The 27,906-nt window shown below is 46.1% G+C and overlaps 1 protein-coding gene across 2 annotated transcripts; it reads left to right on the top strand.

Annotated features, from left to right (window-relative positions):
• Positions 1–1,009: 1,009 nt before the first annotated feature.
• Positions 1,010–27,031, top strand: LOC133353467 (putative uncharacterized protein MYH16). Of its 2 annotated transcripts, none has more exons than XM_061569732.1 (15): positions 1,010–1,255; positions 2,819–2,936; positions 3,093–3,220; positions 4,738–4,934; positions 5,474–5,606; positions 6,197–6,413; positions 7,296–7,432; positions 9,682–9,785; positions 12,652–12,844; positions 15,884–16,087; positions 17,057–17,182; positions 17,616–17,786; positions 21,387–21,587; positions 24,122–24,271; positions 25,673–27,031. In XM_061569732.1, the coding sequence occupies exons 1-15, from the start codon at positions 1,061–1,063 to the stop codon at positions 25,745–25,747; spliced, it is 2,349 nt and encodes a 782-aa protein (XP_061425716.1). In that variant the 5' UTR covers positions 1,010–1,060; the 3' UTR covers positions 25,748–27,031. The 2 variants fall into 2 exon arrangements, with proteins under 2 accessions (XP_061425716.1, XP_061425717.1); XM_061569733.1 differs by having other exon boundaries at positions 24,122–24,350.
• The last annotated feature ends 875 nt before the right edge of the window (positions 27,032–27,906 follow it).

The following is a 27,906-nucleotide window of genomic DNA, read 5'->3' as shown; positions in this document are numbered from 1 at the left end:
ACACCGAGCGACACGAGCGACCGAGCATCTTCAAGGACAGCATCGTGCCAACTCGTCATCTAGCAGTAGAAAGAGAGAGCGCACGAGCAGCACCAAGCCCCCGGAACCATCAAGCGCCAAGCAAGCAAGTTTCTTCAAGGAACATCGTGCCAACGCCGCTCAATCCAGCAGTGGAGAGAGAGAGAGAGAGCAAAAGCCGAGCGACACGCCGAGCGAGGGAGCAGCAGGAGCTGTTCGTATCCTCCCACACCACACAAGCTAACGACACAATTAATATTACGAGAGGACAACGCACACACAGCACGCACACGAATAAGACTTTCAAAAAGTGATCTTTGCGTTTCAAAAGGGTTGCCATTTCGAGGTGGTGCGTTCAATATCAACTGATCGTGCAAAGCAGTTGCTGCCGTCGAGTTGCATGAATAAGAAATGTTTTAGTCATTTTCGTTAACTGCATAATTTCGCCAATGAAGAAGTATTTTTAGTCATTCAATTTAGTTAATTGCATAATCTTGCCCATGAATTATTGACGCATGTTTAACCTGCATGATAGAATGTCACGTGCTTGTTAGAATAAAATTGTTATCACAGAAGCATATTGAGTGTTCTTTCCAAGTCCATGCAAAACCATCTTATTCATAAGAGCTGTATCCTGCGATGAGATATGAAAATGGAGACCTAAAATATTATAACACACACTAGGATAATCGGTAAATGAATCTATGATAATCGTGTTATCCTGATTGATAACTCTGGATAAACGAAACTAAGCAAATTATCATAACTGCACACATTAACATAATCGCAAGCCTCCGCATAAATTACTACGATTATCATAATTTATGCATATAATCACACGCATTATCATAATTTATGCGTATTAATACACACATTATCATAATTAATGCGATTTGCGCATTTTTCGGAAAATTATTAATTTTTATTATTTTCATCAAAATTTCATAATCACAACACATACAACACCGCCCCCCCCCCTTGGTGGGCACAGATCGAGCAGAACAAGAAGCGAGAGTCGGAGGTTCTCAAGCTGCGCCGGGAGATGGAGGAGTCCTCCCTGCAGATGGAGGCCACCATGGCTGCCCTGCGCAAGAGGCAGGCCGAGTCCACGGTGGAAATGACGGAGCAGCTGGACAGCCTGCAGCGCGTGAAGCTCAAGCTGGAGAAGGACAAGCAGGTCATGAAGGTGGAGATCGATGACCTCGCCTCCAGCCTCGAGGCATCTCAGAAGTACAAGGTAAAGCCACCACAGCGCGTGCACGCACACACACGCACGCACGCACGCGTGTGTGTGTGCGTGTTAGCCACAGGGGTATTCATCGTTTTGACTTCCCTGGATTTTATGTTTGATGTTACTGCCAGTAGTTTCGAGTGAAGTTCGTAGCCGATTTCTAAATTTGTTTGTGAGAACTGTTCATCTCCCTGAAGCAATACCAATCGGCACGTTGAACGCTTGCACACGACACTATTTAATCTGTTCGGGCTCTGTCGGGTGGTGGAGGGTCTTACGGCATAACATTGGGCGCATCATCATGGGACCTCCTTTGCCAGTACCAAAATATACTAATAGGGTTTTTCCCCTTTTTTTGGCAACAAAACTGACACCTTTTGCAAGGAATCATGCTTACATTAACCACAATGCTTGCAGTCAAATGCAAAGAAAAAACAATCCTCTGATAATTTATGCATTGTCCTTGAAACTGATTGGTCCACACCAGAGACAGCTTTCTTTAGAGCCTAGTCTCATATGGTGCTCGACCAGATGACGCCAAAAGGCGCACTATTTTTCCACAAATTTGGTACATGAGCATACGCAACGCACGTGTACGCAGGGCCAGATCAGTGCAGGGGGCTTTAGGGGTGGCAGCCTGAGGGCCTCCGATTACGTGGCAGCCCAAAGCAATAGACCGCTTCATGATGGTCGAAGTGAAGTCCTGCAGGTAACTTGGTCATTGAAGCCATCGCAGCACGAAGTGTGTATCACTACCCGTTGTGTGCTTAAATTAAACTAGTTTTGATTGTTTTAACTTTAAATTAGCCATTCCTCCATAATATAAGTTTTTGGGTTAGATCACCTAAATATAAATGTCGTTAAACCCACCATCACCCGGTGGTGATATGTACCGTAATCAATTGTAATTAATTGATTACATATGCGTGCCACGGTAGCGAGATGTTAGCTACCTCGCCTGGTATACAGGAGATCGTGGGTTCGATCTCGACTCTGACCATGCCTGTATATTTGGAGTTTGCATGTTCTCCCCATGATCGTGTGGATTTTTCTCCGGGTCCTCCGGTTTTTCCCTGCACATGTAGAATCAGCGTGCGTTCAGAGTATTTGGCTGCTGTACATTTCTACGTGATACGCCACTTCAGTGAGCTATCATTTGTGGCCAGGTCGCTTCTGAAAACGAGCTACATACAGTGAGGGAAAAAAGTAATTGATCCCCTGCTGATTTTGTACGTTTGCTCACTGACAAATAAATAATCAGTCTATAATTCAAATACTTATTTCCCTCATTAAAATGCAAATCAATTTATAACATCTTTGACATGCGTTTTTCTGGATTTTTTTATTGTTATTCTGTCTCTCACTGTTCAAATAAACATACCATTAAAATTATAGACTGATCATTTCTTTGTCAGTGGGCAAACGTACAAAATCAGCAGGGGATCAAATACTTTTTTCCCTCACTGTAGCTCAGTGAGCCTTACCCAGTAAAATTTAAAAAAAATAGTAAAATCGCTTTTTAGTCTACTAAGGTCACTCGCATCTTGCATGTGTGAACGTGCACCGCAGGTGTCGGCCGAGATGCACATCCGCAAGCTGGAAGATCACCTGAGCGAATCCAGCTCGCACTGCGAGGACCTGCAGAAAACCCTCAACGAGGTCAACAACTTCAAAGTGAAGCTCGCAGGTGGGGCCGGCTGCCTTCTGACGGGCAATTACGTGGTGCGCGCGCGAGCGGGATTACCCACTTGACCGCGCGTGTTACCCGGGAGGGGAGGGTGCGACGCTTTGCGGGGGCAGTAACAACACCGGCGCCGTTACTTGCCACCGCCGCTCTCTGCAGCCGAAAACAGCGACAACCTGCGGCGGCTGGAGGAGGGGGAGAACAAGATCGCTCAGCTGAGCCGCACCAAGCTCTCGCTGTCCTCGCAGCTGGAGGAGACCAAAAGGTCGCTGGATGAAGAAACTAAGGTGATTGCTCCCTATTAAAGTAATGCGTGTCTCTGCGGACGTCTCCAGGATAGGATTTTTAAATTTGCATGATGCCGGATATATATACACGACGGCATCTTTTTAGAGGCATCGCACAAGGACAAGGCGTGCGCCGTCGAGTAACAAAACGAAAATGTAATCAAAGGTTATGGAAATGAACGAGATGAGAATGATATTATGTTGCAGGATGCCATTTTATTAGACCGATTTTGGCTCGAGGTTTCGGGGCCAGAGTTATGGTGTTACGGTATTGTACAAATGTAGTTTTTTTTTCTTTCAGAAATTAAGTGAACGTAGTGTGCTCGTAATGGACGAAAGGTTTTTTTTTTGGCGTGTTTTCTTCCTACCATGCTCTCATCCAACAATGGAGGCTTGCACATGAAGTGCAGGTCAAAGAAATGTATTAGTGAAGCATACATTCATGAACAAGCCAACAAAGATGTCCAGAACATCGAGTGATGGTTGTCCGACACAACATTTTTTAACTGAACATGATTACACGTTTTTTTAATGATTTCCACAATTTTATCCCACTTATGCTATCGGCTTCAAGTAATAAAATTAAATATCCATTGAGATCTTTCATAGAGCAGATATCACAGGGCAACCTCTTCAAATAACCTCTGGTTCACACATCAGAAGACAGCATTTTCCTACATAGTCTGCATATGAGAATCGTGTTTGTTGCATGATAGTGAAACCTACATATTCATCCCCAGAGCTGGAATTCGGCCAAATAAAGTGCGGAACCAAATTTTACGTGATCATCTTGCGTGCTCTTATCGGTGACCGAGCTGAAACCGCCAACTTGGCTATGTGCTTGAGATTCAAGCCCAGGATCTCAGGGGTGGCAGCGAAGCTGACCTCTGAGCCACACCCACCCAACCTCAATTACAAACACGCTTAAGTCGCGATTCATAATAGATTTTTTTGAGGTTAGGTCACGTAAGAATCTGACAAAATTCACTGCATTAAGGAACACTCCACCGCCCAACACAGTCACACAAATTAATTTCTGCGTGGTGTACAAGCGTTGAAAAAGGCCAATTATGAATGTTCCAACTCACCATTAAGTTGAACAACAATCCACACAAACAAATGTACCAATTAGGCCATGCGACATATTTAAGAAAACCAGGTCAGGTGACACACTGATTCCGATTCACTGGATTGTTGTTGTGACTTTCTGGAGCTTAATGATTTTGATGTAATATCAACCGAAATGCCATATATCTTATTCCTAAATTTGCTTCTGAGGATTGTTTTTCAACTTACCGGTGAGCTAAAACAATAATAACTTGGGGCGTAAAATGCTCCCACCGTGTCGCAGTTCATGTGTTTGGGCTGTGTCGTGTTGGTGGGAGGCTTCTTAAATGACACAGATCAGTCGGATCATTCTGTGGCCTCATACAGACAATAATGAATCCTAATAATTGCCTGCGAAAAAGCCAACCGCGTGTTACATCCTCACTGTTGAACCTCCGGGTGCGACGCAGGCGAAGGGCATGGTGTCTCTGGGCATGTCCAACGCCAAGCACGACTGCGACCTCCTCCGCGAGCAGCTGGAGGAGGAACAGGAGAGCAAAGCCGAGCTCCACCGCGTCATCTCGCGCCTCAACGGGGAGCTCACTCAGTGGCGCAGCAAGTACGAGTCGGATGCGCTCGGCCGTCTGGAGGAGCTCGAGGAAACCAAGTGAGTTAAAAATATAAAAATCTCTCTTCCCCCCTCCCCCCACCACGCACGGCTCCGTTAAAAGGCGCATTCGCGCTTGAGTCTGACTTAACTGTGGAGGATACCGGGTTGTAATAGAGTGCATATGGCGTAGACAAACGTTTCAAAATGTATTATGTTAAAAGCGATTACCTACAAAAATGTTGCGGACACTTTACGTAGACGTGCACTTTAGGAAATGCCATGTGAATTAAATGTTTATGCCATATACCAGCACATAATCACTTCTTAAAATAGGCACATCAGTAGTGCCTCCATTTTAATGTCTATACAAAATCAGGCAGGTTATCAAAGCCAAATAGTTGAAATTCCCTCAGAGGGTGTATGCATTTTGTTTAATTAATGAATCCAGTACTGGAGGAGTACATACATGCTTCGTGTCTTTAAACATATCGCCTGCTGCATGGTGCTCTTGTTGGAGATCCAGCAATGGGCTGGCAAATTGACAGAGGATTTCGACACGATGTACAATTTGGCACGGTGCATGATGTGGGCAACAGGAAGAAGCTTGCCGCTCGGCTGCAGGAGTCCGAGGAGGCTGTGGAAGCCGCCCAAGCGAGGTGTGCAAGCCTGGACAAGGCCAAGCAGAAACTCCAGGGAGAGCTCGAAGACCTTACCCTCGACCTTGAGAAGGTCTGGGTCCCTCCACATTTTTGCGATCGGACATGTGTTGCTACGTTCGTTGAACTTATTTTGCACCGTACATAATCGGAGGTGATAAAACCACACTTTGCAATTTTCAACGTTGCCCCGTTTCGTCGGGTCATTATTAACGAGAATGACGCTGAAGAAATTCCAGCCATGGTTCTCTTTCTTTATCCAGAACTTCTGCTTTGATCAATACTTTTTTGTATTCTTGATCTTGTTTTCCGCTGCATATATCCACCATTTTTCACTTCTTCCGCTCCGCCTATTTTCTGCCACGTTTGTGTGCGTCGCGTCACGTGTCTACCGTGCGACAGCTACGGGATCTGGCGGATGGGTCGAAGGCATTATTATCGAGGCGTGGTGTCCATCAATGGCTTTGGCCACGATGACCTCATGATCTTTGCTTACATCGCCCAGGATGGAATCCGTTCCGGACTTCATCGCATAAATGAAAGGGAGTGGCATTAAGTCAGTTGGAATTTCATTTGCGAACGATCGGCACAGGGTCTTGGTTTTGTATTGGTGTCATGCGTGCAGTTGTTCGTATGTCAAACTTTTTTTTTGCATTCGTCAAGGCCAATAGCTCTGCAGCTTCCTTGGACAAGAAACAGCGTTCGTTTGACAAGCAGCTGTCGGACTGGCGTCAGAAGTACGAGGAGGTCCAGTCGGAGCTGGACTCGTCGCAGAAGGAGTGCAGGAACTACAGCAACGAGATATTCAAGCTGAGGACCTGCTACGAGGAGGCGGTCGAACAGCTGGAGGCCTTCAAGAGAGAGAACAAGACCCTTCAAGGTCAAATTGTAAAACCTTTGTAACGATCCCGAGATGTTAACATGCAGTAGGGATTCTTTTTTTTTGTCGGTTAGATCGCGTAAATATAAATGTGCCGTTAAACCCGCCACCACCACCACCCGACACAGCCAATTAGGAAGGTTTGTCACGTAAACAGAACGTGGCCAATTCGTTACTAGTTCAGCACACCGGTTGCGTGTAGGAGATTAAACCCACAGCTTTTACAATTGGAGTACGACGTTTCGCCGGCAAATACAACCACAATGTACATACGTAATGTCCACGCATGAAGTGCATGCGTGATGTAAATATATCATGTATGTTAATTAACTGTGAACAACAAAAATCAATACGTCCATTGTAATTTAGATGAATACATTAACCCCCCCCCCCCCTCCATTCCGGTCTTCGCACCTGATTAGCTCACAGTGATGACATCACATTCAACCCCCCCCCCCCCCCGTGTATTTAAGACCGAAACAGGAGGAGGATTTCTCCACAGCTCTAGCTGTCGCCTGATGAAGCTCGTTGTAATTACTAGCGTAACGTCACGGTACTCAAATTGTAAATGTTGTGGGTTTACTCTCCAACACACCGGGGTGCTGAACTGGTAACGAATTTAAACGTTTTGTTCACGTGACAAACCCTACTAATTGGCCGTGTCGGGTGGTGGCGGGTTTAACGACACATTTATATTTACGCGATCTAACCCAAAAAAAAACATCGATTACGGATCTTTAAATCTGGAATGCATTCGACACATTGTTGTCAACACATTTGAAATTGAGTCGAACAAGGCCTTTTTGTACATGAAATTAGAATTCTGCATTACTGTTGTTGTTTGTTGTTGTTTGTTGTTGTTTTCTCTCGGTACGCGTTCAGAGGAGGTCACCGATCTGACAGAGCAGCTGGGAGAGGGAGGAAAAAGCGCTCACGAGCTGCAGAAGGTGAAGAAGAAGTTGGAACTGGAGAAGGAAGAACTGCAGCTCTCCCTGGAAGAGGCGGAAGCAGCCCTGGAGGTGAAACTCACCGACGTTCACGAACGCAAATTCCCTCCGTAATGAAGATGGTATTTTTTTTTTGGGTTAGACCGCGTGAGTATAAACGCGTCGTTAAACCCGCCACCACCCAACGCAGCCAATTAGTAAGGTTTGTCACATAAACAGAACGAGGCAATTCGTTACCAGTACAGCACACCGATGCGTTGGAGAGTAATCCCACAACATTTACAATTCGCTGGTGATTACAGCCAGCCTCATCAGGCGATTAGGCAGAATTGTGAAGAAGTCTTCCTTTGTTATGTATAATATTGGTCGCGAAAGCCTTCACAAGTGGCAGCAATCTGTTATACCATTCATGTTTACTTTGTGTATTTTCTCTCATTTAGCCCTCTCACCAATGGCAGGTCTTTGGCTCAGATTCACGTCATCCTGTCCAACATTTCTCTACTTCATTAAACTGCAATGAGCCCTTTTCAAGTAATCAAGCCAAATTGTGCTTTACTTGCCTCTTGGCCTTCATCTAACAATCCTTCCTTGCAGATTTCTTCACAGAGCTGGCACCTCGGGAGTATGTGGCCCAATCCATGTATTTTTTTCTTCTATTAAATTTTTCTAACAAGGCTTCTCTCCCTCTGAACCTGCTACAGAACTTCACCACTTCCCTTTATCTCGATGCAATTTTATTGTTTCATTTCTTCGCCATACCCACATCTCAAGACATGCTCGCCTTCTTATGGCTCCCCATCTCAGAATCCAAGTTTATGCCCCGTGCAAAACTCCAAGACGCTCTGCCATTCTCGATTTACTCCGGACCGCCTCAAAGAGTTCCTATCCAAAGGGCCATGCTAAAGATATTTGACCTTTTCCTCATGTTTAGTATATATATAGGGAACCAGAATATTGGGATGCAACACACGCAAGCAAGGGGAATAGTGCACTAACGCTGCACAAGTAGATCAAAAACATTCTTCCTCTGCTGCCCTGGAGGTGAGCAGTGTAACGTGCCTCCAAACCTAAGTGTTTGGCCTTCGGGGGTTAGGCCACGCGGTTAGCATTTCTCTCTCTTCAGATGTTTCCACGCTGCTGCTGCTGCCTGCATCTTGAACACTTTCAAATCCTCGAGATGTTCACAGGAAGTGCGTGGCGAAAATTTGAAAGAGCGGGAGCGCTCGACACGTGGCCCAACCTGAGCACCGCACCTGGATTACGAGCAGCTGCGAAATCTGAATGCTAAATTGCCTCCTTAATTGCTCCATCACGCAGGGAGATCCATTTATAGATACTCCAATTAAAACATTTGGGAGAAATTATACGATTGTAAAGAAGCTGCAAGATTGCGGGTGAGGGCTGTTAAGCATGGCAACCTATGCACACAACATGCTCGCCTCAGCTCCCACAGGTGCCGATCTGATTTTTTGACACTTTTAATCGAACTCCGCGTCATCGCATTTACAAAACCATTCTTTAAATGTTTTGCTTTGTGGCGGCGCAAGCCCAGATCTCTCCTGGACGTAGTGTGCCGTGCCACAGATCCGTGACTCTCCTTCCATGCTGTCATCTCTCTACCCTGTTCCTCTGTAGAACACAAAGCCACTGTTTTCTAAGTATTCAACCAGCTGTTAAGATGAAATCAAAAGGCTCAGAAATTGGTGGGGTATTTTCAAACCCCCCCCCCCTTCCTGTATTTAGTTGTCTCTGTGCCTTAGCTGAATTGTTGGAAATTACACAAAATTGGATGCAAGTGTAAATCGAGGCGCAGATTGCGGCTGCACGTATTCAAACACCAGGAAGCTGTGATAATCCTGCATCAAACAAGCCACTTAGCATCACTAACGAGGCGGTCACCTGCAAACAAAAACTCATCTCGGCACAGATGGGTCTGGACAGACTCAATTTTCTTTTGTCCAAATCTCTGAAGAATGACTCCCCTACCGAGAGAGCCGAGAGAACGAAACGACAATTGTAACAGCTTTGGGGGGCCAGAGGGAATCCGTGAAGGCGGCGGCGGCACCTGCAATTCCTCGCTCGCGCCACCGCTGGCAGGAGGGGCCTCTGACAGAGGGCGGCCCGAGAGAGCCCCTCGTCTGGAGAACAGTGGATGGGTAAAAATGGGGAGTCCGAATTCTGCACAGGGGCTCCGAAGTGCCGTCTGTCGAGGGCCTGCCGCGAGGTCCCCTGCGGGCCCAGCCGCCCACAGCAGCCAGCCAGCCGTCTGGTTAAATCGCCCGCGTGCGCGCTGTCTCTCTCTCTCTCTCCCCTCACGGCAGTCGGAGGAGGGCAAGGTGGTGCGCATCCAGCTGGAGCTGGCCCAGGTCAAGGCCGACATCGACCGCCGCGTGCAGGAGAAGGAGGATGAGTTCGAGGCCATCAGGTGGGGGGGTTGGGTCCAGTCCTTTGGGGTCGCTGTTATCGGTTGTCTTACAACTCACTCACCTGAGCCCCCAGGGCTTCAATTTGGAACAAGCGGAGAGGGGAGCCTTTTTTTGGGGGGGGGGCCTTTAAAATTCCCAGTGCCAGCTGCAGCCAATGGAGGTAATTGGAGTGGGGCCATGCAGCCATGTATCCAATTACGCTAATTGGGCACACCTGGCATGGAGAATTTCAAAGACCTGTGATACATCACTCCGCTGTGAAGGAAGTCCACAGCGGTGGTGTGCCTTGGACGCCCGACCTACACGGTACCTTGGCAAGCAACCCGCAACATACATAGATACCCCATCGGCTGAGTGTATGCAGAAGGGTTTCCACCTCTGAAGTATGTACGTATGTTGAACTTCTTTCGCGCCGTACGTAGCCAACCGCGCTAATCGGGGAAGGGCAGCAAACTAAACGCAAAAAGCAGTTCTAAAGAAATTAGTTTAAAATCTGGATGATTTAAAAGTGCATAGCTCCAGTGGCTTCCTAATTTCTGAAGGAGGAGCGTTCCAGACGGCCTCAACAGCGCATCTGAAAGCGCGCTATGCGATGGCCGTCTTTGTTTTATGGTTAACCAGAGTTTGTGTGATAGTTGACGAGATTGTGGTTTAAGGTACAACAGTCTCGGACACATATCATGGATGAACGAATTTCCAACAATCCCAGGAGCGGGAAAACTACACGGTTAAATGCATTATCTTGAGCAGCATATTATTACATAACTGACAAAAAAAATTGGGACTTGGCAAGACCTACAGATTTTCCGGGACGCGAACCTAAAAAACACGACGGACAGGTGGCAACCCCGAGTGGTGTATGTTTCAGCGTGCGAACATAACCATTCAAGGACAGTGCATATATTATCAGAGTTATGTTTTTTGTTTGCATTATGGCTGCAGGTATTGTGGTCTATGCAAACATAACTCCTTGTTAAAAAGGTGTCAGTTATGTTGCCAGATAGAAGGGTAAAAAAACAATTATCATATTTTTTACTGGCAAATGAGGTTCCAATGGTGTAAATGCTTACCCTGAGCTCTCATACTCTGATGGTGCATTGTCTTTGAGTTGTGCGCCTTTTGGCGTCATCTGGTCCAACACCAGGGTGAGACAAGGCTCTAAGGAAAGCTGTCTCGGGTGTGGACCAATCAACTTCAAGGACAGTGCATATATTATCAGAATTGTGTTTTTTTTTGCATTATGGCTGCAGGTATTGTGGTCTATGCAAACATGACTCCTTGTAAAAAAAGGTGTCAGTTTTGTTGCCAGATAGAAGGGTAAAAAACCCAATTATAACATAACCGTTGTTTCGGTGACGAGGCCCCAACTAAACCGAGCGTCTCCGAGCGAGCCGTGAAGGCAACTGCAGTGACGGCTGTCTGCGTTCAGAGAGCAGAAGCAGTTGCCACGTGAGAGCCACGCGCGAGCGCTGAAAGCGGTGGCTTCGACTGATTTGCCGTGCAATGTCACATAGTTTGTGGTGTGCCTCCCTCTGCTGGCTTGCCCGTGTAAGTGCTTCACTTGCTCACACACACAAAGCAATCGTGCTACTCCACAGAATCAAATCTGTGTCCTCGAGTTTCGTGGCTTGCCGGCTGGACGCCTCTTCGCCACAAGAATAGCTCTGTTGTTGTTGTTCGTGGCTGCTGAGTTATTGTCACCGAAACTAGCTGGGTAACTGGCTACAAAGGGATTTCCTGTGTAACAAACGGCGAGCTGCAGCGGCGGAAACAGTTTGGACGATTCTTCTGATGATGATTGCTTGTGTTGCAATCGAAACGTCGTAATATGCTATTATTTTAATTTATTATTTTATCTTTAGACGTGACTTAACCGAAAGAACCAAAGAATAATTCCTGCAGTCACGAAAGCTCCAGAATTAAGATTGAAGTTTGGACGACATAATAGCAACACTGAGGGGGTGAGGGTAATAAATAGAGTAGACTGACACGGTTAATTTAAAACTGATTCAACTTTCCAATTTGTGCGCCTATCAATGTAATTTTTTCACCGAAATATTCTTTTAAATCCTAGAGAATATTTTGAGACAAAAACCTCGGCGAACATATTATATATAAATTTCGATCTAAAGCTTTCGTGACTGCAGGGATTCATCTTCTTGGTTCTTTCGGTAAAGTCACGTAGAAGGGAAATAATAAAATAATAAAAATTCAACATAATAAGATACAATTCTCACGACGTTAATTTGTTTTATTTTTATTATTTTATTATTTCCCTTCTACGTGACTTTACCGAAAGAGCCAAGAAGATGTCTCCCATAGACTTCAATGTTAAAGTCTCCCATAGATTTCGATTTAAAGCTTTCGAGACTGCAGGGATTCATCTTCTTGGTTCTTTCGCTAAAGTCACGTAGAAGGGAAATAATAAAATAATAAAATGAAACGTTAAATATTATGTTTTATTTTTATTATTTTAAATAATAGAACAGCGACCAGTCGCTGTTCTGAAGCGGTTGATGGAGCACCATAGTTTTCTTGGCAGATCAAAGCCGTGCGGAGCAGTGGGGGACAGATCCCCTAGGACAGCCATGTCCTCACAAAACCCAAAACCAGGACAGGTAGCAACCCCAGCTTTGCGAGAATATCATCGCCCTCCAAAAGCACTCAGAAAAGCCGTGCTCTCACGACGAACAAAATCAAAGTCTAACCCAAAAAAAAACCTCTATTACGGATTATCTTGGTTGCGAAAGCCGACTTCGTGTTATTAAAGCAAAAGTCCTTCATGGCCCCGGGCACCACCCCGCCGCGCCGCACGTTATGAACGCTCGCTGTGTGCCTCGGGGGGGGGGGGGGGCACTCCTGCAGAAAGAACCACCAGCGCAGCATGGAGTCCATGCAAATGAGCTTGGAGGCCGAGGCCAAGGGGCGCGCCGAGGCCCTGAGGCACAAGAAGAAGATGGAGAACGACCTCAACGAGGCGGAGCTGCAGCTGGACCACGCGAGCCGCACCAACGCGGAGGCCGGCAAGCTCGTCAAGAAGCTGCAGCAGCAGGTCAAGGTGCGTTGACCCCGCAGCCCGACGGCCCCCTCCCTCTTCGGGGTGACGACGTCACCTGCCCCCTGGCTCGCCCCCCCCCCCCCGTCAATGGGTGGTGGCGACGCTATCAACGCTATCAATTGATCGATCGGTAGTGCAAAATGCTCTGCGTGCCAAGGTGACATCGCTAATGTTGGCACGTGTATCCCGCGCCCAGCATTGTCGTGGTCACCCGGCTAAATAGAGTGGAGGCCGTGGCGAAAGGGCCTTGTGTGTCTGTACGTTCAACTTTTTTCGCACCGTATGTAACACATCGTGCTAATCGGAGGTGCGGAGGAAGGACAACCAGCTAAACATAAAAAGCACTTCTAAAGAAATACGTTTTCAATCGAGATGATTAAAAAGTGCATTGCTCCGGTAGCTTCCTATTATTGGAAGGAAGAGCGTTCCAGACGGCCACAGAAGCGCATCTGAAAGCGCGCGATGCAGTGACCGCCAACAAGGCTACTGTACCCCAGATGTATTTTTATTGTAACTCATCAGTACAGTATCGTACTGTCTAGCCATCATTGCTTCCTGCTGCCTTTTGTGTCTGAGAGACATTTGACTCGGATTTATGTCATTAACGTTTAAATAATAATAAATAATTAGTTTATAGCTTCCATACATTTTTATTGTGACTGTTGAATTTCATCTTCGGTTGGAGACAGTTCCTGAATTTAGTATCATTGTTCTGTTGGATCCATCTCTCCTCGTTGACAGCTCAACGCCGTACAATTCATAAATGTACGCGATAGTGCATTTCATTTAAGAAAATAAACGTCCATGTTAAACAGATAATTGCATTTCCCTCCCGGCTTCCCAATTTTTTCCCACTACGGAGCACCTCCTTCTGTCTCCACGCTCAATTATAGCGATTACCAAAGGATGCCATTGACAGGAGGGCCACGAAGAGAGCAGACATGACGTCAGTGAGTCGGTGGTTCTCAATGTGGGAAATGTTACTTTCTCAAAGCGGGAGAAATGTGTGGATGTTTCTCCCGATGTTGGAAATGCAAGGACGACGCGCAGATAAGCTGAATGCGACTGCTTGAAAAATAATTGCTATCCCGTGCCTGGTTGTACATTGAAATGCATACATAGCCTTGGCCAAAAAATAGACATTTATTTGAATAATATTCTGGTGATAATAGTAATACATTTTAGCATTAGATATTCTCTTTCACGGTTTTAGCTGTTTTGAATCTGCATAATTTCAAACTATTACTGGTTTTGACACTTGTTTTTAAAGATGAATGTGATTGGATTGGCCAATTCATCTTGGGGTATTTCTGCACACAGATGTCTTGTTTCTCAAAGTAATTGGGCACCACAGCAGCTAATAATAGAGGCGTCACGAATTAAAGGCTCAGATTAGCATGGAACACCATACTTACTATTTCTGTTCATTTTTATTCTCAACCACGGCTAATCCACAATCCAGATAGTCCACCCACAGATAACCGAGAAACACAGCATTTAGACAAGAAGAACAGGTAAAGGTAGAGCGCTTGCAAACTCTCGCTCATGCCGCTGACGATGCAACGGCAGAGTGTTGTGAAGCCCCCAGTGGGAGTGTTGTCACGCCAGAGAGTGTGAAACCCTCCACAAGCTGTCGGCCTTGGGGGTTGTTTGATCATACGTCACCGTGCGGGTTAGTGCGGGCGAGGCAACGTAGGGGGGGCGACGGTGGACGGCACTGGTTCAGATATCACGCGCCACTGATGGTGGTCGTGACCAGGAATCCAATTCAAGGCCTCCACTCGAGAAAGCTGCAGAGAGCTTCCTCTACAGGGTATGATGTAAGTATCATTCAAACTGTTATTTTGAAAACAATCTACCTCTGTCGGCGTTCGCGTGAAGCCGAATGTTGTTGGGCAGTGACCTTCTTCAGAGCGGTTTTGGCAGCACGTGAACCGAAGGTCAACAAATAGAATCGAACATCAAACTGGTGACGTCCAGGTCGCAAGTCCAGTGTGCTAACCATTCTTCTCCGGCTGTCCGTCGCGAACGACGATGACTGCGGAGAACAGGGAGCAACGCAGCATTTCTCCGCGAGCCGGTGGGATGGGAGACCAGCTCTAATAGTGGACACATCGGCCGCACAGTGGGCAAGACCTGCTTGTCTGCAGCGTGGGATTTGTGTTGCGCCGAGTATACAGGAGGTCGTGGGTTTGATCCCCATCCCAACCCTGACACCTGTATATTTGGATTTTGCATGTTCTCTCTCCCCTGCGGTTGCGTGGAATTTTCTCCGGGTCTTCCAGTTTTTCCCTCTACATTTAAAATCAACGTACGTTCAGAGTATTTGGCTGCTATACATTTCCACGTGATAAGCCACTACGTTGAGCTATCATTTGTGGCCAGATCGCTTCTGAAAAAAGAGCTACATAGTTCAGTGGGCCTTACTTGGTAACATGAAATATAAAAATATATAAGAATAGGTTTTACCCTTTCTCACAATAAAACAAGTGTTAAGATGTTCAAACACCAAACTTAAACCTTTTGCAAGGAATCTTGTCTGCATTAACCAGATATACTTTTGGTGAACATGCAAAAAAAAACATGCTCTGGTAGTATATGATGCATTGTCTTTGAAACTGATTGGTCCACACCAGAGACAGCTTCGTTTAGAGAGCCTAGTCTCAAAAACAGTGTTAGACCAGAGGACGCCAAAAGGCGAACACTAAATTTCGATTTAAAGCTTTCGTGACTGCAGGGATTCATCTTCTTGGTTCTTTCGGTAAAGTCACGTTGAAGGGAAATAATAAAATAATACAAATAAAACATTAAATAATCCTCACGATGTTTCGGCCACAACGCAAGCAGCCGTCCTCAGGTGGCCGAAACGTCGTGAGAATTATATTATTATGTTTTATTTGTATTATTTTATTATTTCCCTTCTACGTGACTTTACCGAAAGAACCAAGAAGAGGCGAACACCAGTTTACATCTGAATGTGGCCACATGGCCCGGAGTGACCGTTGTCGCCATGCGGCTGCGTCGCCGCCGCCCCCGCAGGACGCGCAGCTGCAGATGGACGAGGATGGTCGCGAGCGGGACGAGCTGCGTGAGCAGCAGAGCGTGGCCGAGCGGCGCCTCGCGCTGGTGCTCGCCGAGCTGGAGGAGCTGCGCGGGAACCTCGAGGTGTCAGAGCGCGCGCGCAAGATCGTCGAGCAGGACCTGGCTGAGCTGCGCGAGAGGCACTCGGAGGCCGACACGCAGGTGCGCGGTGCCGTGGTTAGCCCTCGCTGTTGCGGTGGCGGCGGTGGCGGCGGTGGCGGCGGTGGCGGCGGTAGTCGTGAAGGCCCCCGTCGTGGTTGCGGTGTTAATTTCGTTCGCCGAAGTATCGGGCCACGAACAAGTATTCGTTGGCCATTAATTTTGTACGGCGAAGAGTAACGACGGGTATTTTTCGTAGGCCCAATATGCATTTCGCTTTAGTTCCACGTGTTTTAATTAATGATCGTGTTTCTGAAGGAAGTGTCACGGCAGGTAGTACGGGGACGTTGCAAGTTGAACTCCCAATGGGGGACTATTCAGCCCATTGGCTCTCTGGGGTTATAAAATTTTGTATCAATTAGTGAGTGGTCAACAGAGGCCATCTTTTGCACAGACTGGGCCCACCATGGAAATATGGAATTTCCACTGTTGCCTCAATTCTGCTGCCCCAGCACGAGTCAATGACTAACTGGTTTGAGAATGCTCCTCTCCAATGTCAAAAAAACTGTAAACGAGAATGTAAATTCTAACAATGCGTGGATCAAAGAGAGAGAGGGGCATACTAATTATCTGAAGCACTTAACAATGTTTTATCACCTATATCTGAAGTCTGGTAGATTTACCTTGCACTCACTCCTCAGGGCAGGCCCTGCAAACTCGACCGAGAATGTTTCAGGAAACTGCAAAACTTATTTTTTCCTTCTAGCTTTTCCTTGAGTATGGCCCCTAATTTTTTTATTTTTAAATGCCTTGATTTTATATTAGTTTAATTCATTCTGTAAAGTACTGCGATGCCCTCTTTAGCGGGGGGTGAGTTCTTACTCAAAAAGTTAATTTAATGGAGTTAGGAAGACTGCCCTTCGACACCCATGAAGATATTTTTGCGATTATAATTAAACGTTAATCATTATTTTTGCGAGAAATATTCTACGGAATAATGTTTAATAATACTTCTTGCCTTCTTTTTTTTAGAACCAGCACTTGAATGGTCAACGTAAGAAACTGGAGAGCGACTTGCAGCACCTCACGATGACCTATGAGGAGATGATTTCTGAGTACCGGTCCACAGATGAGAAGGCTAAAAAGGCCATCATTGATGTAAGTAGAGCTCCAGAATTTTTGATGGTTAAAACTAATTAAAATCACTGATCAGAAATTCCCACATGGGTCTTGATAATCTAGTCAGTTTCATGTGGCTGGGTGGGTCGCAAAGCTTGACATTAAATACCAACAATGCAGATTATTTTTGTTTAAATATGAAGCATGTCATCGCAGCTTTTTGACCCTAAATTAAACCCCAGCACGTGAACCCGGTGAGAGCCCTAATCTTACACGACCACTCAACTACAACAGAGTGTGCCGTGTTTTTGGAGAGAACGCAACGCCACTTGAATTACGATTGGCAGCTGAATTACGTTGCGGCCATATTGTGCGCCCCACATCACACCGGGCGTGCCCCTGAAATAAACATTGACAAACGCGCCCTTGTTGACTCTCTTCGCTCTCGCGAACGTCGCCGACATCGCGCCAGGCTGCCCGCATGGCGGAAGAGCTGAGGCAACAGCAGGACCATGGCACACACCTGGAGAAGATCAAGAAAAACCTGGAGCAGACGGTGAAGGACCTCTCCGCCAAGCTGGACGAGGCCGACCAGATCGCAATGAAAGGCGGCAAGAAGATCATCCAGAAACTGGAGATCAAGGTACCAGCGCTGAAATGCCTGGCTCACGCCACTGATGGCGGAAGAGCCTCGTAATGTGTGTATGTACGTTGAACTTCTTTCTCACCGTACATAGCCAACCGTGCTAACTGGAGGTGCTGGGGGAAGGATAACAAACGAGCCTTCGCTAGCCGGTCAGACATCTTCGAAGAGATGGAAGTACCCAAACTTTACCCCACCGCGTGCGACTTTCCGATCGACCGAGGTGTATCCATTCATGCGGCTGCGTTGTACAGAGGCGGTGGGATTTAAGGGATTTAATCAACTTGCCCCACTGTCTCAAGTGCCATGTGGGAGAGAGAACGAACTAAAATGTCGACCTCTGGATCGCAAGCCCCGTCACGCTCGCCATTGCACTGCGGCAGCATCCCCAGTATAGCGGGTTCATGAAATAAATTACTTTCCCAACAAATATATTCCACCACACATAACCATGAGAATGTTGCACAGCCAATTACCGCACACGTGGGAGTTGGCATTGTCAATGAGGGTAAATTCACTTGTCACAAAAAAAACAAAGACAAAGATCCCCCGTGTAGCCTTAGCAGACTGTCGGGGCAAGTGCTGTTGGCAAGCGCCTATGAAAGCCAGCACGGCACACAAGAGGGAGGGTGGCCAGCACCACGCCCGGACGCCTTTGTCTTCCTAGTGGCGATGTTTAGACATCGCACCAGGTACTCATTTACGGCTGAGTCGACCTAGGGGAGGCCCAGGATCAATTCAGATAATCGTCCCTGGTGTTGGCCGTGAGCAGGAATCTAACTCGGGTCGTCAGGTTTGTAGCGCAGTGCAGCGCGCTAACCGCTACACCACCGCTCTGACCCCACGCAGCCTGGCTGCTTGCAGTGTGACTGCTGTAATGAGGCACATGTTGTGCTGCAATCACGTGTGTCTTAATTACACAATTTCTCAAATAAAAGATTGCGCATTCCTCCAGTGTGATTTTAACGTGTTCAGGCCACCAATGTCCTCGTGACAATGTAATGCAGTGAATGCAAAAAAAAACATCGGCATGCAAGATGTAATTGGCATCGCCGCTCGTTATATCGGGGTTAGGGCGCTAGAGCGATGTGCATTGGTCAGCACAGTGGACCTGCAATTCCGAGGTCGTCGGTTCGATTCCATCTCGCGTCACGGTGCAAGTTTCTTGAATCTCCGCCGACCCTCCCACCCCCACCGCCTCTGTCCAACCAGCAGTATAGATGGGGCAGTGTGGAAGAGTAGGCCAAATACCCCCCAGAGGGGCTCTCTAGCACTTCCTCTAATGGACGTCCTTTCGTCAGCAACGGAGCGAGTGAGCAATTGTCGGGCTGCAACTTTACATTTTACATGTTTTGTTCTTGGTCATAGTATATTATAACAACGTTTTGCTGGCTGGCTGGCTGGATGGCTGTGGGGGCGAGAAAGTGCGAGCTGGCGACATCACCACGCATCCCAGAGCTTTGAGGGTTTCACGCGTCGCACTCAAGTTGCGTTCTGCCACCCACATACCACCCCGGTCATGGATCTCAGCGCTAATATTCCTAAAAATAAAGAAATACAACTTAGATCAATAGCCACCGTTAAGAACGTATAAATCTTGATGAAGGCTCCTAGATATCAATTAGCGTGTACATAACCAGGTTCGTTTGTATCAGTGTGCAGTGTTTTCCTTAATGCGTTCAAGCCGTTAACGTTTTTCAAGCGAGAAAACTAAAAGCCTTGTGATTTATTCGAGGCGTGAGGCATTGCCCGTGTTGGTAGCGCAGGCCTTTTCGTCGGGCAAAGATAATATCCACGAGTTGTTCGTGAAACGTGCAGTGAATTGTTGCAGCCGTGGTTCTCTATGGACGCACAGTAACGAGAGTAAATTAACGTTAGGGCTGTAATAAGTGGAATCTGAACAATGCTCTCGGGGAGTAGTGAGTGTGTGTGTGTGGGGGGGAGGGGGGGTACAGGTAATGCACCGTGCATAGAAAAAAGTGGCCCTAAATGAATGGAGGATTGAAAGCCACTTCGGAGCATTTGCTCATTATGTGCGTGAATGCCCGAGGCCAAATCTTTTTTTTTAAAAGCACTCCCATTGGAGACGGATTGATGTATTGCACTCCTTTTAGTATGTTTTATGGAGTAAAAAAATAAGAAAATGTACAAATAAACATGCCACGGTGAAGTCAGAAAATGTGTAAGCGGTCAACAATGAAGTCACTGGCGTCTGTAATCTGCAGTAATGTTTTGGTTGATTACTTAACGCAGTTTTAATTCAAATTCTGGAAAATGTTAAGATCGTTTTTTGATTAAAAAGATCGTGCAATATTTTGTGCAGGTATAGCGTGACGTTTAAACTTTCCCAGACGTAGTCCGGCTCATTTTGAGCGCATTCTTGTAAATTTAGCAGTTAATTTGCTGCACATGTTAAAAGCTGTTTCAGGACCCGCTGTTTCCTGTAAATCTGCCTTGGGTGTCAGCTGCGCGCAGATGGATGTGTCTCAGGCCCAAAGTCGGGTTGCCAGAAGGGTCCAAACACATTCAGCTAAATTGCTAGCTGTGTGTTTAATAAGCCTGTTTTTCTCACATAGTGATGATGAATGTCTGCTGGCAACATGCATCGTCAAGCAAACGCCTGTTTCGTGATAGCATCGGTTCAAGTATTCCACAACAAAATGTAAAAATAGACTTAATCTAATGTTTACGAACAAATAGCAACTGATATCTATGGAACCTTTGTGCCAGTATCAAAATAGAAACTGATACTTTGCATTTTACCAACTTGTTTTTTTCAGAATAGTGATGTTATTAATACCCTTCCCCAAGAAAGCTGCATTGAATATCAATATTATTTTTAAGAAGCGTCTTGCATTAAAGTTGTTTGGCTAACTCCATCCATGATTGTTTTAGCCGTGGGAGGAAATGTGAATAACCGGAGAAAACCCAGATGAGGTGCTAACACTGACAACTCCACTCAGATAGATTTAATAATCACTTACTGCTCTACCCAAATACTGGACAACCTCGTATCAGTGTTGAATCAAAGCTGTGTAAAATGTATCTTCGACTTGCTTGATTTTTAGAAGCGGTCATCAGAAATATTCAATATTTACTGTTAATATGTTTGGGTTGGGTTGGATGTCATTGCTAGGAAAATGTCCATTGTGTGTTTTCCCATTATGGTAGAAACACTAGGCAGCATATCCTAACCGAGAGCTAACATTCCAGTTTAATTAAAATCAGAGTATCCTCCTCCGAGGCATCACGGCTGTTGTTATGTATTTGCCTTGCATTTATTCATTCATCCATAGTGAAATTGGAAGGCACGTTTAACCTTTGTGTTTAAATAAATAGTTAAAATATATTCCAAGTTGGAAGAGGACGTGTTTCTGTCGCCATACAGCAAAAGAAAACAAACGTTACGGAACAAAACAGCTACTCGAGTTGAGCTCTGAGCGGCGTTGTCAGTTCATAATCGTAAATTTTCCCTTGTCCGAGGTTTCCCTCTGGGTAAATAAAGGATTAGCGGTGCCATTTCGGACTTAGGCCAAGGCCACATTTTCTCCGCCCGCCCGGCGCGCTGTGTGTGTGGTCTCCTTCGGCGTCTGTGGGAAGGTGCGCGAGCTGGAGGGCGAGCTCGACGCCGAACAGAAACGGCACGCCGAGACCATCAAGAGCCTGCGCAAGAACGAGCGGCGCATGAAGGAGCTCATCTTCCAAACGGACGAGGATCAGAAGAACCAGGCGCGCATGCAGGAGCTGGTGGAGAAGCTGCAGAGCAAGATCAAGACCTACAAGCGGCAGCTTGAGCTCGTGGTGAGGAGTCGCTCCCTAATGCTTTGCCGCTTTATCACCGCATCCCATAACCCCCGTTCTCCGGATTTATAAGCAGTGGTTGGCACAGTAGGGGGCACAGTAGGGGGCACAGTAGGGGGCACAGTAGGGGGCACAGCCGGTGCATCCGCCAGTCATCTCGGTCAACCCATGGCACCAGGGTCTATCCCGTGACCTCCTGTCAGCGGGGAGCCTTCGACACTTCACGTGGCCTCGAAGTGCACCTGGCCTGGCACAGGCGCCGTGGTGACGTCAACGTCACTTAGTGGCAACTGGCGGGTATTCAAGTTCAAGTTCATTTATTAGGTATAGCCCTGTGAGCCATTCAGCTCTTGAATCGGGTGCAACCGCAACAAACAAAAAACAAAAAACATGAACAAAAAACATCTTAAAGTGAATATGTGTGTGTGTGTGACCAGAATGGTGTGTGTGTGTGACCAGATTGGTATGACCGTTATTGGCAATTGGAGCGGTTATCGCTGCTGCGCTACGAAAATGGCCACCTGGGTTTGATTTCCTCTCACGGCCAATACCGGTGACAATCATCTGAACCGGTCCTGGGCCTCCCCTAGGTCGACTCAGCCTCAAATTAGTACCTGTTGCGTTGTGTAAAAACATTGCCACTGGGGGAGACAAATGCGGCCGAGCGTGGTGCTGGTCACCCACCCCATTGTGTGCCGTGCCGGTCTGCATATGTGCTCGCTAACAGCACTTGTCCCAACAGTCTGTTAAGGCTAAACGGGGGATCTTCGTGTTTCTTAAATACCGTTATTGACACCAGGCAAGGTTTGGGGGTGCTTCTTACTTTCCAGAGCTTTATATAATCCGAAGAAGATGTCGATACGACTGCGCAGGTATTCGCGGTGCTTACAGAGAGCGCATTGCAGCGCACCCTGGAGTCAGACTCAGAATATGTATACTCGAGGAATCCGATCAGCTATAAAGCTCTTTTTCACAGATGTCCATTAGGGGCAACACAAAAACACGATACAAGAAAGGTAAACAAATCACCCGACACACATGCAAATGAAACGAAACCATCCCCATCCTACCAGGCAAAGCCCACCGAGGTATTATGAACTTGTTTTTCAGAAGCGACCTGGCCACCAATGATTGCTCAACAAAGTGGCTCGTCACGTGGAAATTAATTGCGGCAAAATAACCGAAATAATCTCAATGCATGAGTCACTTGAAGCAACACGGGCCTCCTGCTGTACGTCTGTACAAACATGCGAGAAAGGAACCTCAGCGGCTAACATCGCGTGAATAATGCGGGAACGTTGCGAGATGCCGTTTCACAGGGAGGGTATTTTTAAACAGAGTGCCTGAACGTTTGCACGGTAATTGTCGAAGTCGTTAGCGTGCTATGTTGAATTATCTTATCAGGCTGAGAAATGTTACCAGACAGGAATGTAAGGAGCTAAATATTATTTGGCATGTGCTCGAAATCGGTGGACATTGGTATCTGACCCCTTGCTTGACAAAAATGGAATCTGACCCTGGCCTAAAATGAGTCCCTGGGAAGTATTGATAAGAAACGTCAACATTGGCACTGGGAAGCAACATGTGTTGTTACCCCTACACCGACATCTTCAGTGGCTGGGCCGTGCTTAATCGGGGCTTGCAAACAATGCTTTTCCTCAGCAGCGTGAAAGGCTGTATGGGAGATTATTTCAAGTATTATTTTTTGAAAAGATAATGTAGAAAATAAGTGAAGCCTTGCAATAACGACAACAAAAAGCTGAGATGCAGGAATTTCACTCCGTCATTGCCAAAATCAAGCACTCAACTGTATTTAATGAAACTAAATATGACGGTAAAAGGTGCAGCGTTAAAACATCGCCTTTCTCATGCCACTGCTGGTGACAGGGCCTCGACTGTTGACCAGACATCTTGGAAGAGGTGGCAGTACCCACACACAACCTCCCGACTCATTGTGGAATACTCATTTATACCACTGGGTGGACAGACAGGGAGGATTTAAGAAATGTGCACCACCGTTTTATCTGCCACGCTGGGAGATCAAACCGGCAACACTGGATTGCATGCAAGTAAAAAAATATATTTTTTACTTTTTTTTATTTTACTAGATAAGGCCCACTGAGCTATATAGCTCATTTCCCTGTCTGTCCACCCAGTGGTATCACAAACTATAACTCGACGAAGCGGCTTGTCAGCATGTGGAAATTTATAGCAGCCAAATACTCTAAATGCATGATGTTGATTCTAAATGTGGAGGTAAAAACCGCAAGGCCTATAGAAAAATCCACGCGACCACAAGGAGAGAGAACATGCAAACTTCAAATATACAGGTGTCAGGGTCGGGATCAAAACCCACGACCTCCTGTATACCAGGCGAGGTAGTTAACAGTTCGCCACCATCCCAGTTTCCCAAACTATTGGACTCTTATCCGGCTTTAAACAAAGCCTACGAACGAATGATTTGACCGTGTGCATCGCGAGAGAACTGGGTGCGTGTAGGGGGAGAGGTGAACGTAACCACCCGGTGTCCGCAGGAGGAAGAGGCCAACACGAACCTGTCCAAATACCGCAAGACCATCCACGAGCTCGACGAGGCGGAGGAGAGAGCCGACATTGCCGAGTCGGCGCTGGTCAAGATCCGCACCAAAAACCGCGGCTCGGCCGCCAAGGGCTTCTCCAGCTCGGTAGACCACGCTGGGAAAGATGCCGATGACTAAATGTCCACCCCCTTGCTGTCTCTTCTCTTGTCGTGCTTCATTTCTGGTACCTTTTATTCTTGACTCTACTTTTTTCTCTTTTTCAAACGCCGCTTGTTCTTTTTTAGCCTCTTCTCTGTGTGGGCCCGGGTTTGTTTTTTTGAAATGTTCACACGGTGCTTTGCTTCGATGCTTCGTTTTTTTGCGTCTGTGGTGCATTTACTTACGTGCACAACTTTAAACGAAGTAAATTAATGTCAATGAGTGTAATTTAGCAAACCTATTTAAACAATGGTTAAATGTCCGGCACTGCCAGTACGTGTGTATAAAAGCAAGAGTTACAGCCGCTGTGAATGTCATCTTTTGAGAATTCAAATACGAAGGCAATGTCAACAGCTTAGGGCCCTCCAACACAACACATTTCCTAGTTCTTATCATTATCCCAGTCCAGCTATTACATCTGGTTTGTGTACTGCTGTCTCTACCATTATTTCTCAGCTTTGGATGGCCGTCCATTGTAATGGAATTCGATTTAGTAAAGTCCAAATATAACTGCGGTACACATAACCGCAAGGCCGTAGCCATGGAGTCAACATTGGGGCGACCAAATCTTCCAGGGTGTCTGGGGGTCCCCCCCCCCCCCCCCCCAGAAAAAAAAATCGAAATTAGAAAATAATTTCCTGCCTAAAATATTTTAAAATTCACTAACACATAAGATGGACTCTTAATATTTATTTTTTACAATAATGTCTAATAGTGTATTGTATTACATTTCTCTGTTTTTTCTTTTTTACCTTTTCTTGTTTCAATTAGGGTTAGGGTAATGGCAGAGATTAGGGATTAATAAAGTACAACCATAACCACAATCATATAAACAGAAATCTATTTTATAGCAATATATTGGGGGGGACATTTTGAGCATATATATTATAATTGCGGCCTTGCATAACCACCCATATCTCCCAACCTCCTTCCCACTTCTAAAGTGTTTATTTCTTTATGAAGCAGTATCCATGTTAAAATAAATAACCTTCGAAACACGTTAGCTCACGTGACACTCAAACTTGAATCTGGCTACGCGTCGGCGATAGTTGACTTTGCGTGTGGCTACAGTTGACTTATTTATCAGTTGGGCACGGTTTGCTTTACGATTTAGGTGTGCCTCTTTGACTAAGCTCTGCTGGCATTAACTCAGCCATGTGTATGACCAGGATGTGTGCCCAGTGCAAAAAACAAAGCAGACAATCAAGCCGTTCTCGGGTGACGTGGAGTTGTTGTTGCTGCCACTTGCACAAAGTGAAACCACGTCGTTCCTGCAGAAACGGTACAATTTCCTATAAAGGAAAAAAACACCCGTCATTTATTTGTAATTTTCCATTTCTTTTGCAGGGTTACAACTCGCCCCACCTCTCCAATTCCAGGGCTCCCAGCTCCCTGGCGACAATGGATGATGACTACATGTGACCACAGTACAGCACCAGCAGTTGTGTTTTCTCTACCATGCAGTAGAAGGCGGACAAAGGCAAGCTGTGCTTATGTATGTATGTTGAACTTCTTTCGCGCCGTACGTAGCCAACCGTGCTAATCTGAAGTGCGGGGAAAGACAACAAACTCGACACAAAAAGCAGAATAGAAAGAGCATCACAGCGCTTCATTTCAGCATGAACAGCCCTGAACAACGCTCCCGGAATTATTTTGGCACGCGCCACATCCATCGCGCTGAGTTTGTGCTCCATAATTTGCTCGTAGGATCATAGCAAACATCGGCCACAATTATAAAGGATGGTCATGGATAGGCGGCGCCGTTCACTGCCATGCCTGCTCTGAGACCAGTCGAACAGCGTTCCGTGAAATAATTAATAAGTGAGATATTCTTTGGTTATTTCGGTAAATTCACGTAGGTAGAAAATGTATAGATCACGACGTTTCGATCGCAACACACGCAACCGTCATCAGGTGAGACACGTCGTGATCTATTAATTTTCTACCTACGTGACTTTACTGAAAGAACCAAAGAGTATGGATTCCTGCAGTCACGAAAGCTTCAAATCAAGATTGAGTGGGATGTGACGACAATGCTTGTTTATGTCCGAAGCAGTGTCTTTTTATCAGAAGTTTCCCCGTTTCTCTCCCTCCCCCGCCATCATCACTGCCTTGTAAGCACGTGCTGGTTATATCAGAACTGGTTTATGTTACCGAATTAGGTGGGCTTATACTGTATACAGATTTTACTGCGTCACTGCAGATAGACCCCCTTAAAACAGCTGTAGAGCAACGATTCATTTCAACTGAACTGTTCATTGTACTCACTCTGGAACAATTTACACTGCAAGCTTTGTTATGTTTTTTTTTACGACCAAGAAACCGCCCTGTAATATGTTGTAATCTAAGGTGGGCGAAACGCATGACACACAGTACGCTCGCAATTAAACAACCGCTGTGTGTTTATTTTAAAACGTGCTAGTTGTGTAACCAAACACACACACGTATGTTTTCTAATAAATAACATATTTATAGTGGCGGGGTTTCTCCACCCAAAATGAAAACTGCCCATTGCTGCAATATAACTGCTCCACTGCCACCTTGGGGTGTATAACCAAGTGTAATTGGTCAATTCACAACGGTCACCTGATGTAACCGAGTCTGTTAAAGAGTCGTCTTGTAACCCATAAGTGTGTAAATACAAAATAGCTTCTATGCAATGTTACCAATATTAATCAGAGGTGACAAAATAAACAAGAGAACATACTTGCTTGAGTGCACTGTCGTTTTTTATGCAAAGCACCATAATGTATGCGTATTGCACATACGGGTCCATATGAATAATAGATTAACAGGACATCTGCGTTGTTACACTGATAACTCAACAGTTAAGTTAGAGCTTCGAAATGTCTGCACACTATTAAGCTAAATGCAGTGGTCACATGCGTATTTATATTGGGCCAAATTCCCCACGAGTGAAAAAAACACGATTGTCAATGTGAAAACAGATACAAAATCAGTCCCAGGCAGTGCATAACTTAATACCAAACACTGTCTCAATCATATTTAATGGTTCTGCATCATCATGTCCTTGGGACCAAAATACCATGGGTGGAAAAAACCCGATTTTTCCAGCGGCAGGCATCGGGTTTTTTCATTAATACAATTAAACCCGATTTCGGGGAATTAAAACCTGGTTTAATGAATACGAAACTCTGATCCAAGGCTTAGGCTGCTTCCTCGTCGGTGCTGCTATCGTACTCGGGGGCGTCGGGCACGGGGTAGTCGTAGAATGCGGCGGGCAGGTTGGTCGTGATGAACACGAGCTTCTCCTCCACAATCGTGGGCGCCAGTGAGTTCCTTAGCTTGGAATGGATGAAGCCCATCGTTGAGAAGTGCGGTTCTGCAATTAGAACCAATTAAACCGGATTTCTCCCAATCTCAGATGATCGGGTTTAATATAAAAAGACAATTAAACCCGATTGTAAAAAAAACCCGACTGTGCCACCGTTGCAAAATACCTTGAAAAACATCAACATTTCGTAAACATCGTGTAAACAACATGCAGGCACCCTTCCAGGCCACCAGGTGGCATCTCGCTCTTTCGAGTTTTCTCACTTGGGACAACAACTCCGGGGCAG

The sequence above is a fragment of the Lethenteron reissneri genome, chromosome 44 (genome assembly GCF_015708825.2).
Source record: "Lethenteron reissneri isolate LAM-NWPU_2019-01 chromosome 44, ASM1570882v1, whole genome shotgun sequence".
In the NCBI taxonomy this organism is placed as follows: Eukaryota; Metazoa; Chordata; class Hyperoartia; order Petromyzontiformes; family Petromyzontidae; genus Lethenteron; species Lethenteron reissneri.
Note: the sequence above shows the minus strand (reverse complement) of the source record. Positions and strands in the feature narration are given on the sequence as shown.

What these genes read in the sequence shown, in the direction of transcription:
- LOC133353467 (XM_061569732.1), top strand. Translation starts at nt 1,061, where the DNA reads ATGGAGGAGTCCTCCCTGCAGATGGAGGCCACCATGGCTGCCCTGCGC. An exon ending in AGAGAACAAGACCCTTCAAG is followed by an intron (nt 6,414 to 7,295) that starts GTCAAATTGTAA and finishes GTACGCGTTCAG; the next exon opens with AGGAGGTCACCGATCTGACA. An exon ending in GATGAGTTCGAGGCCATCAG is followed by an intron (nt 9,786 to 12,651) that starts GTGGGGGGGTTG and finishes GCACTCCTGCAG; the next exon opens with AAAGAACCACCAGCGCAGCA.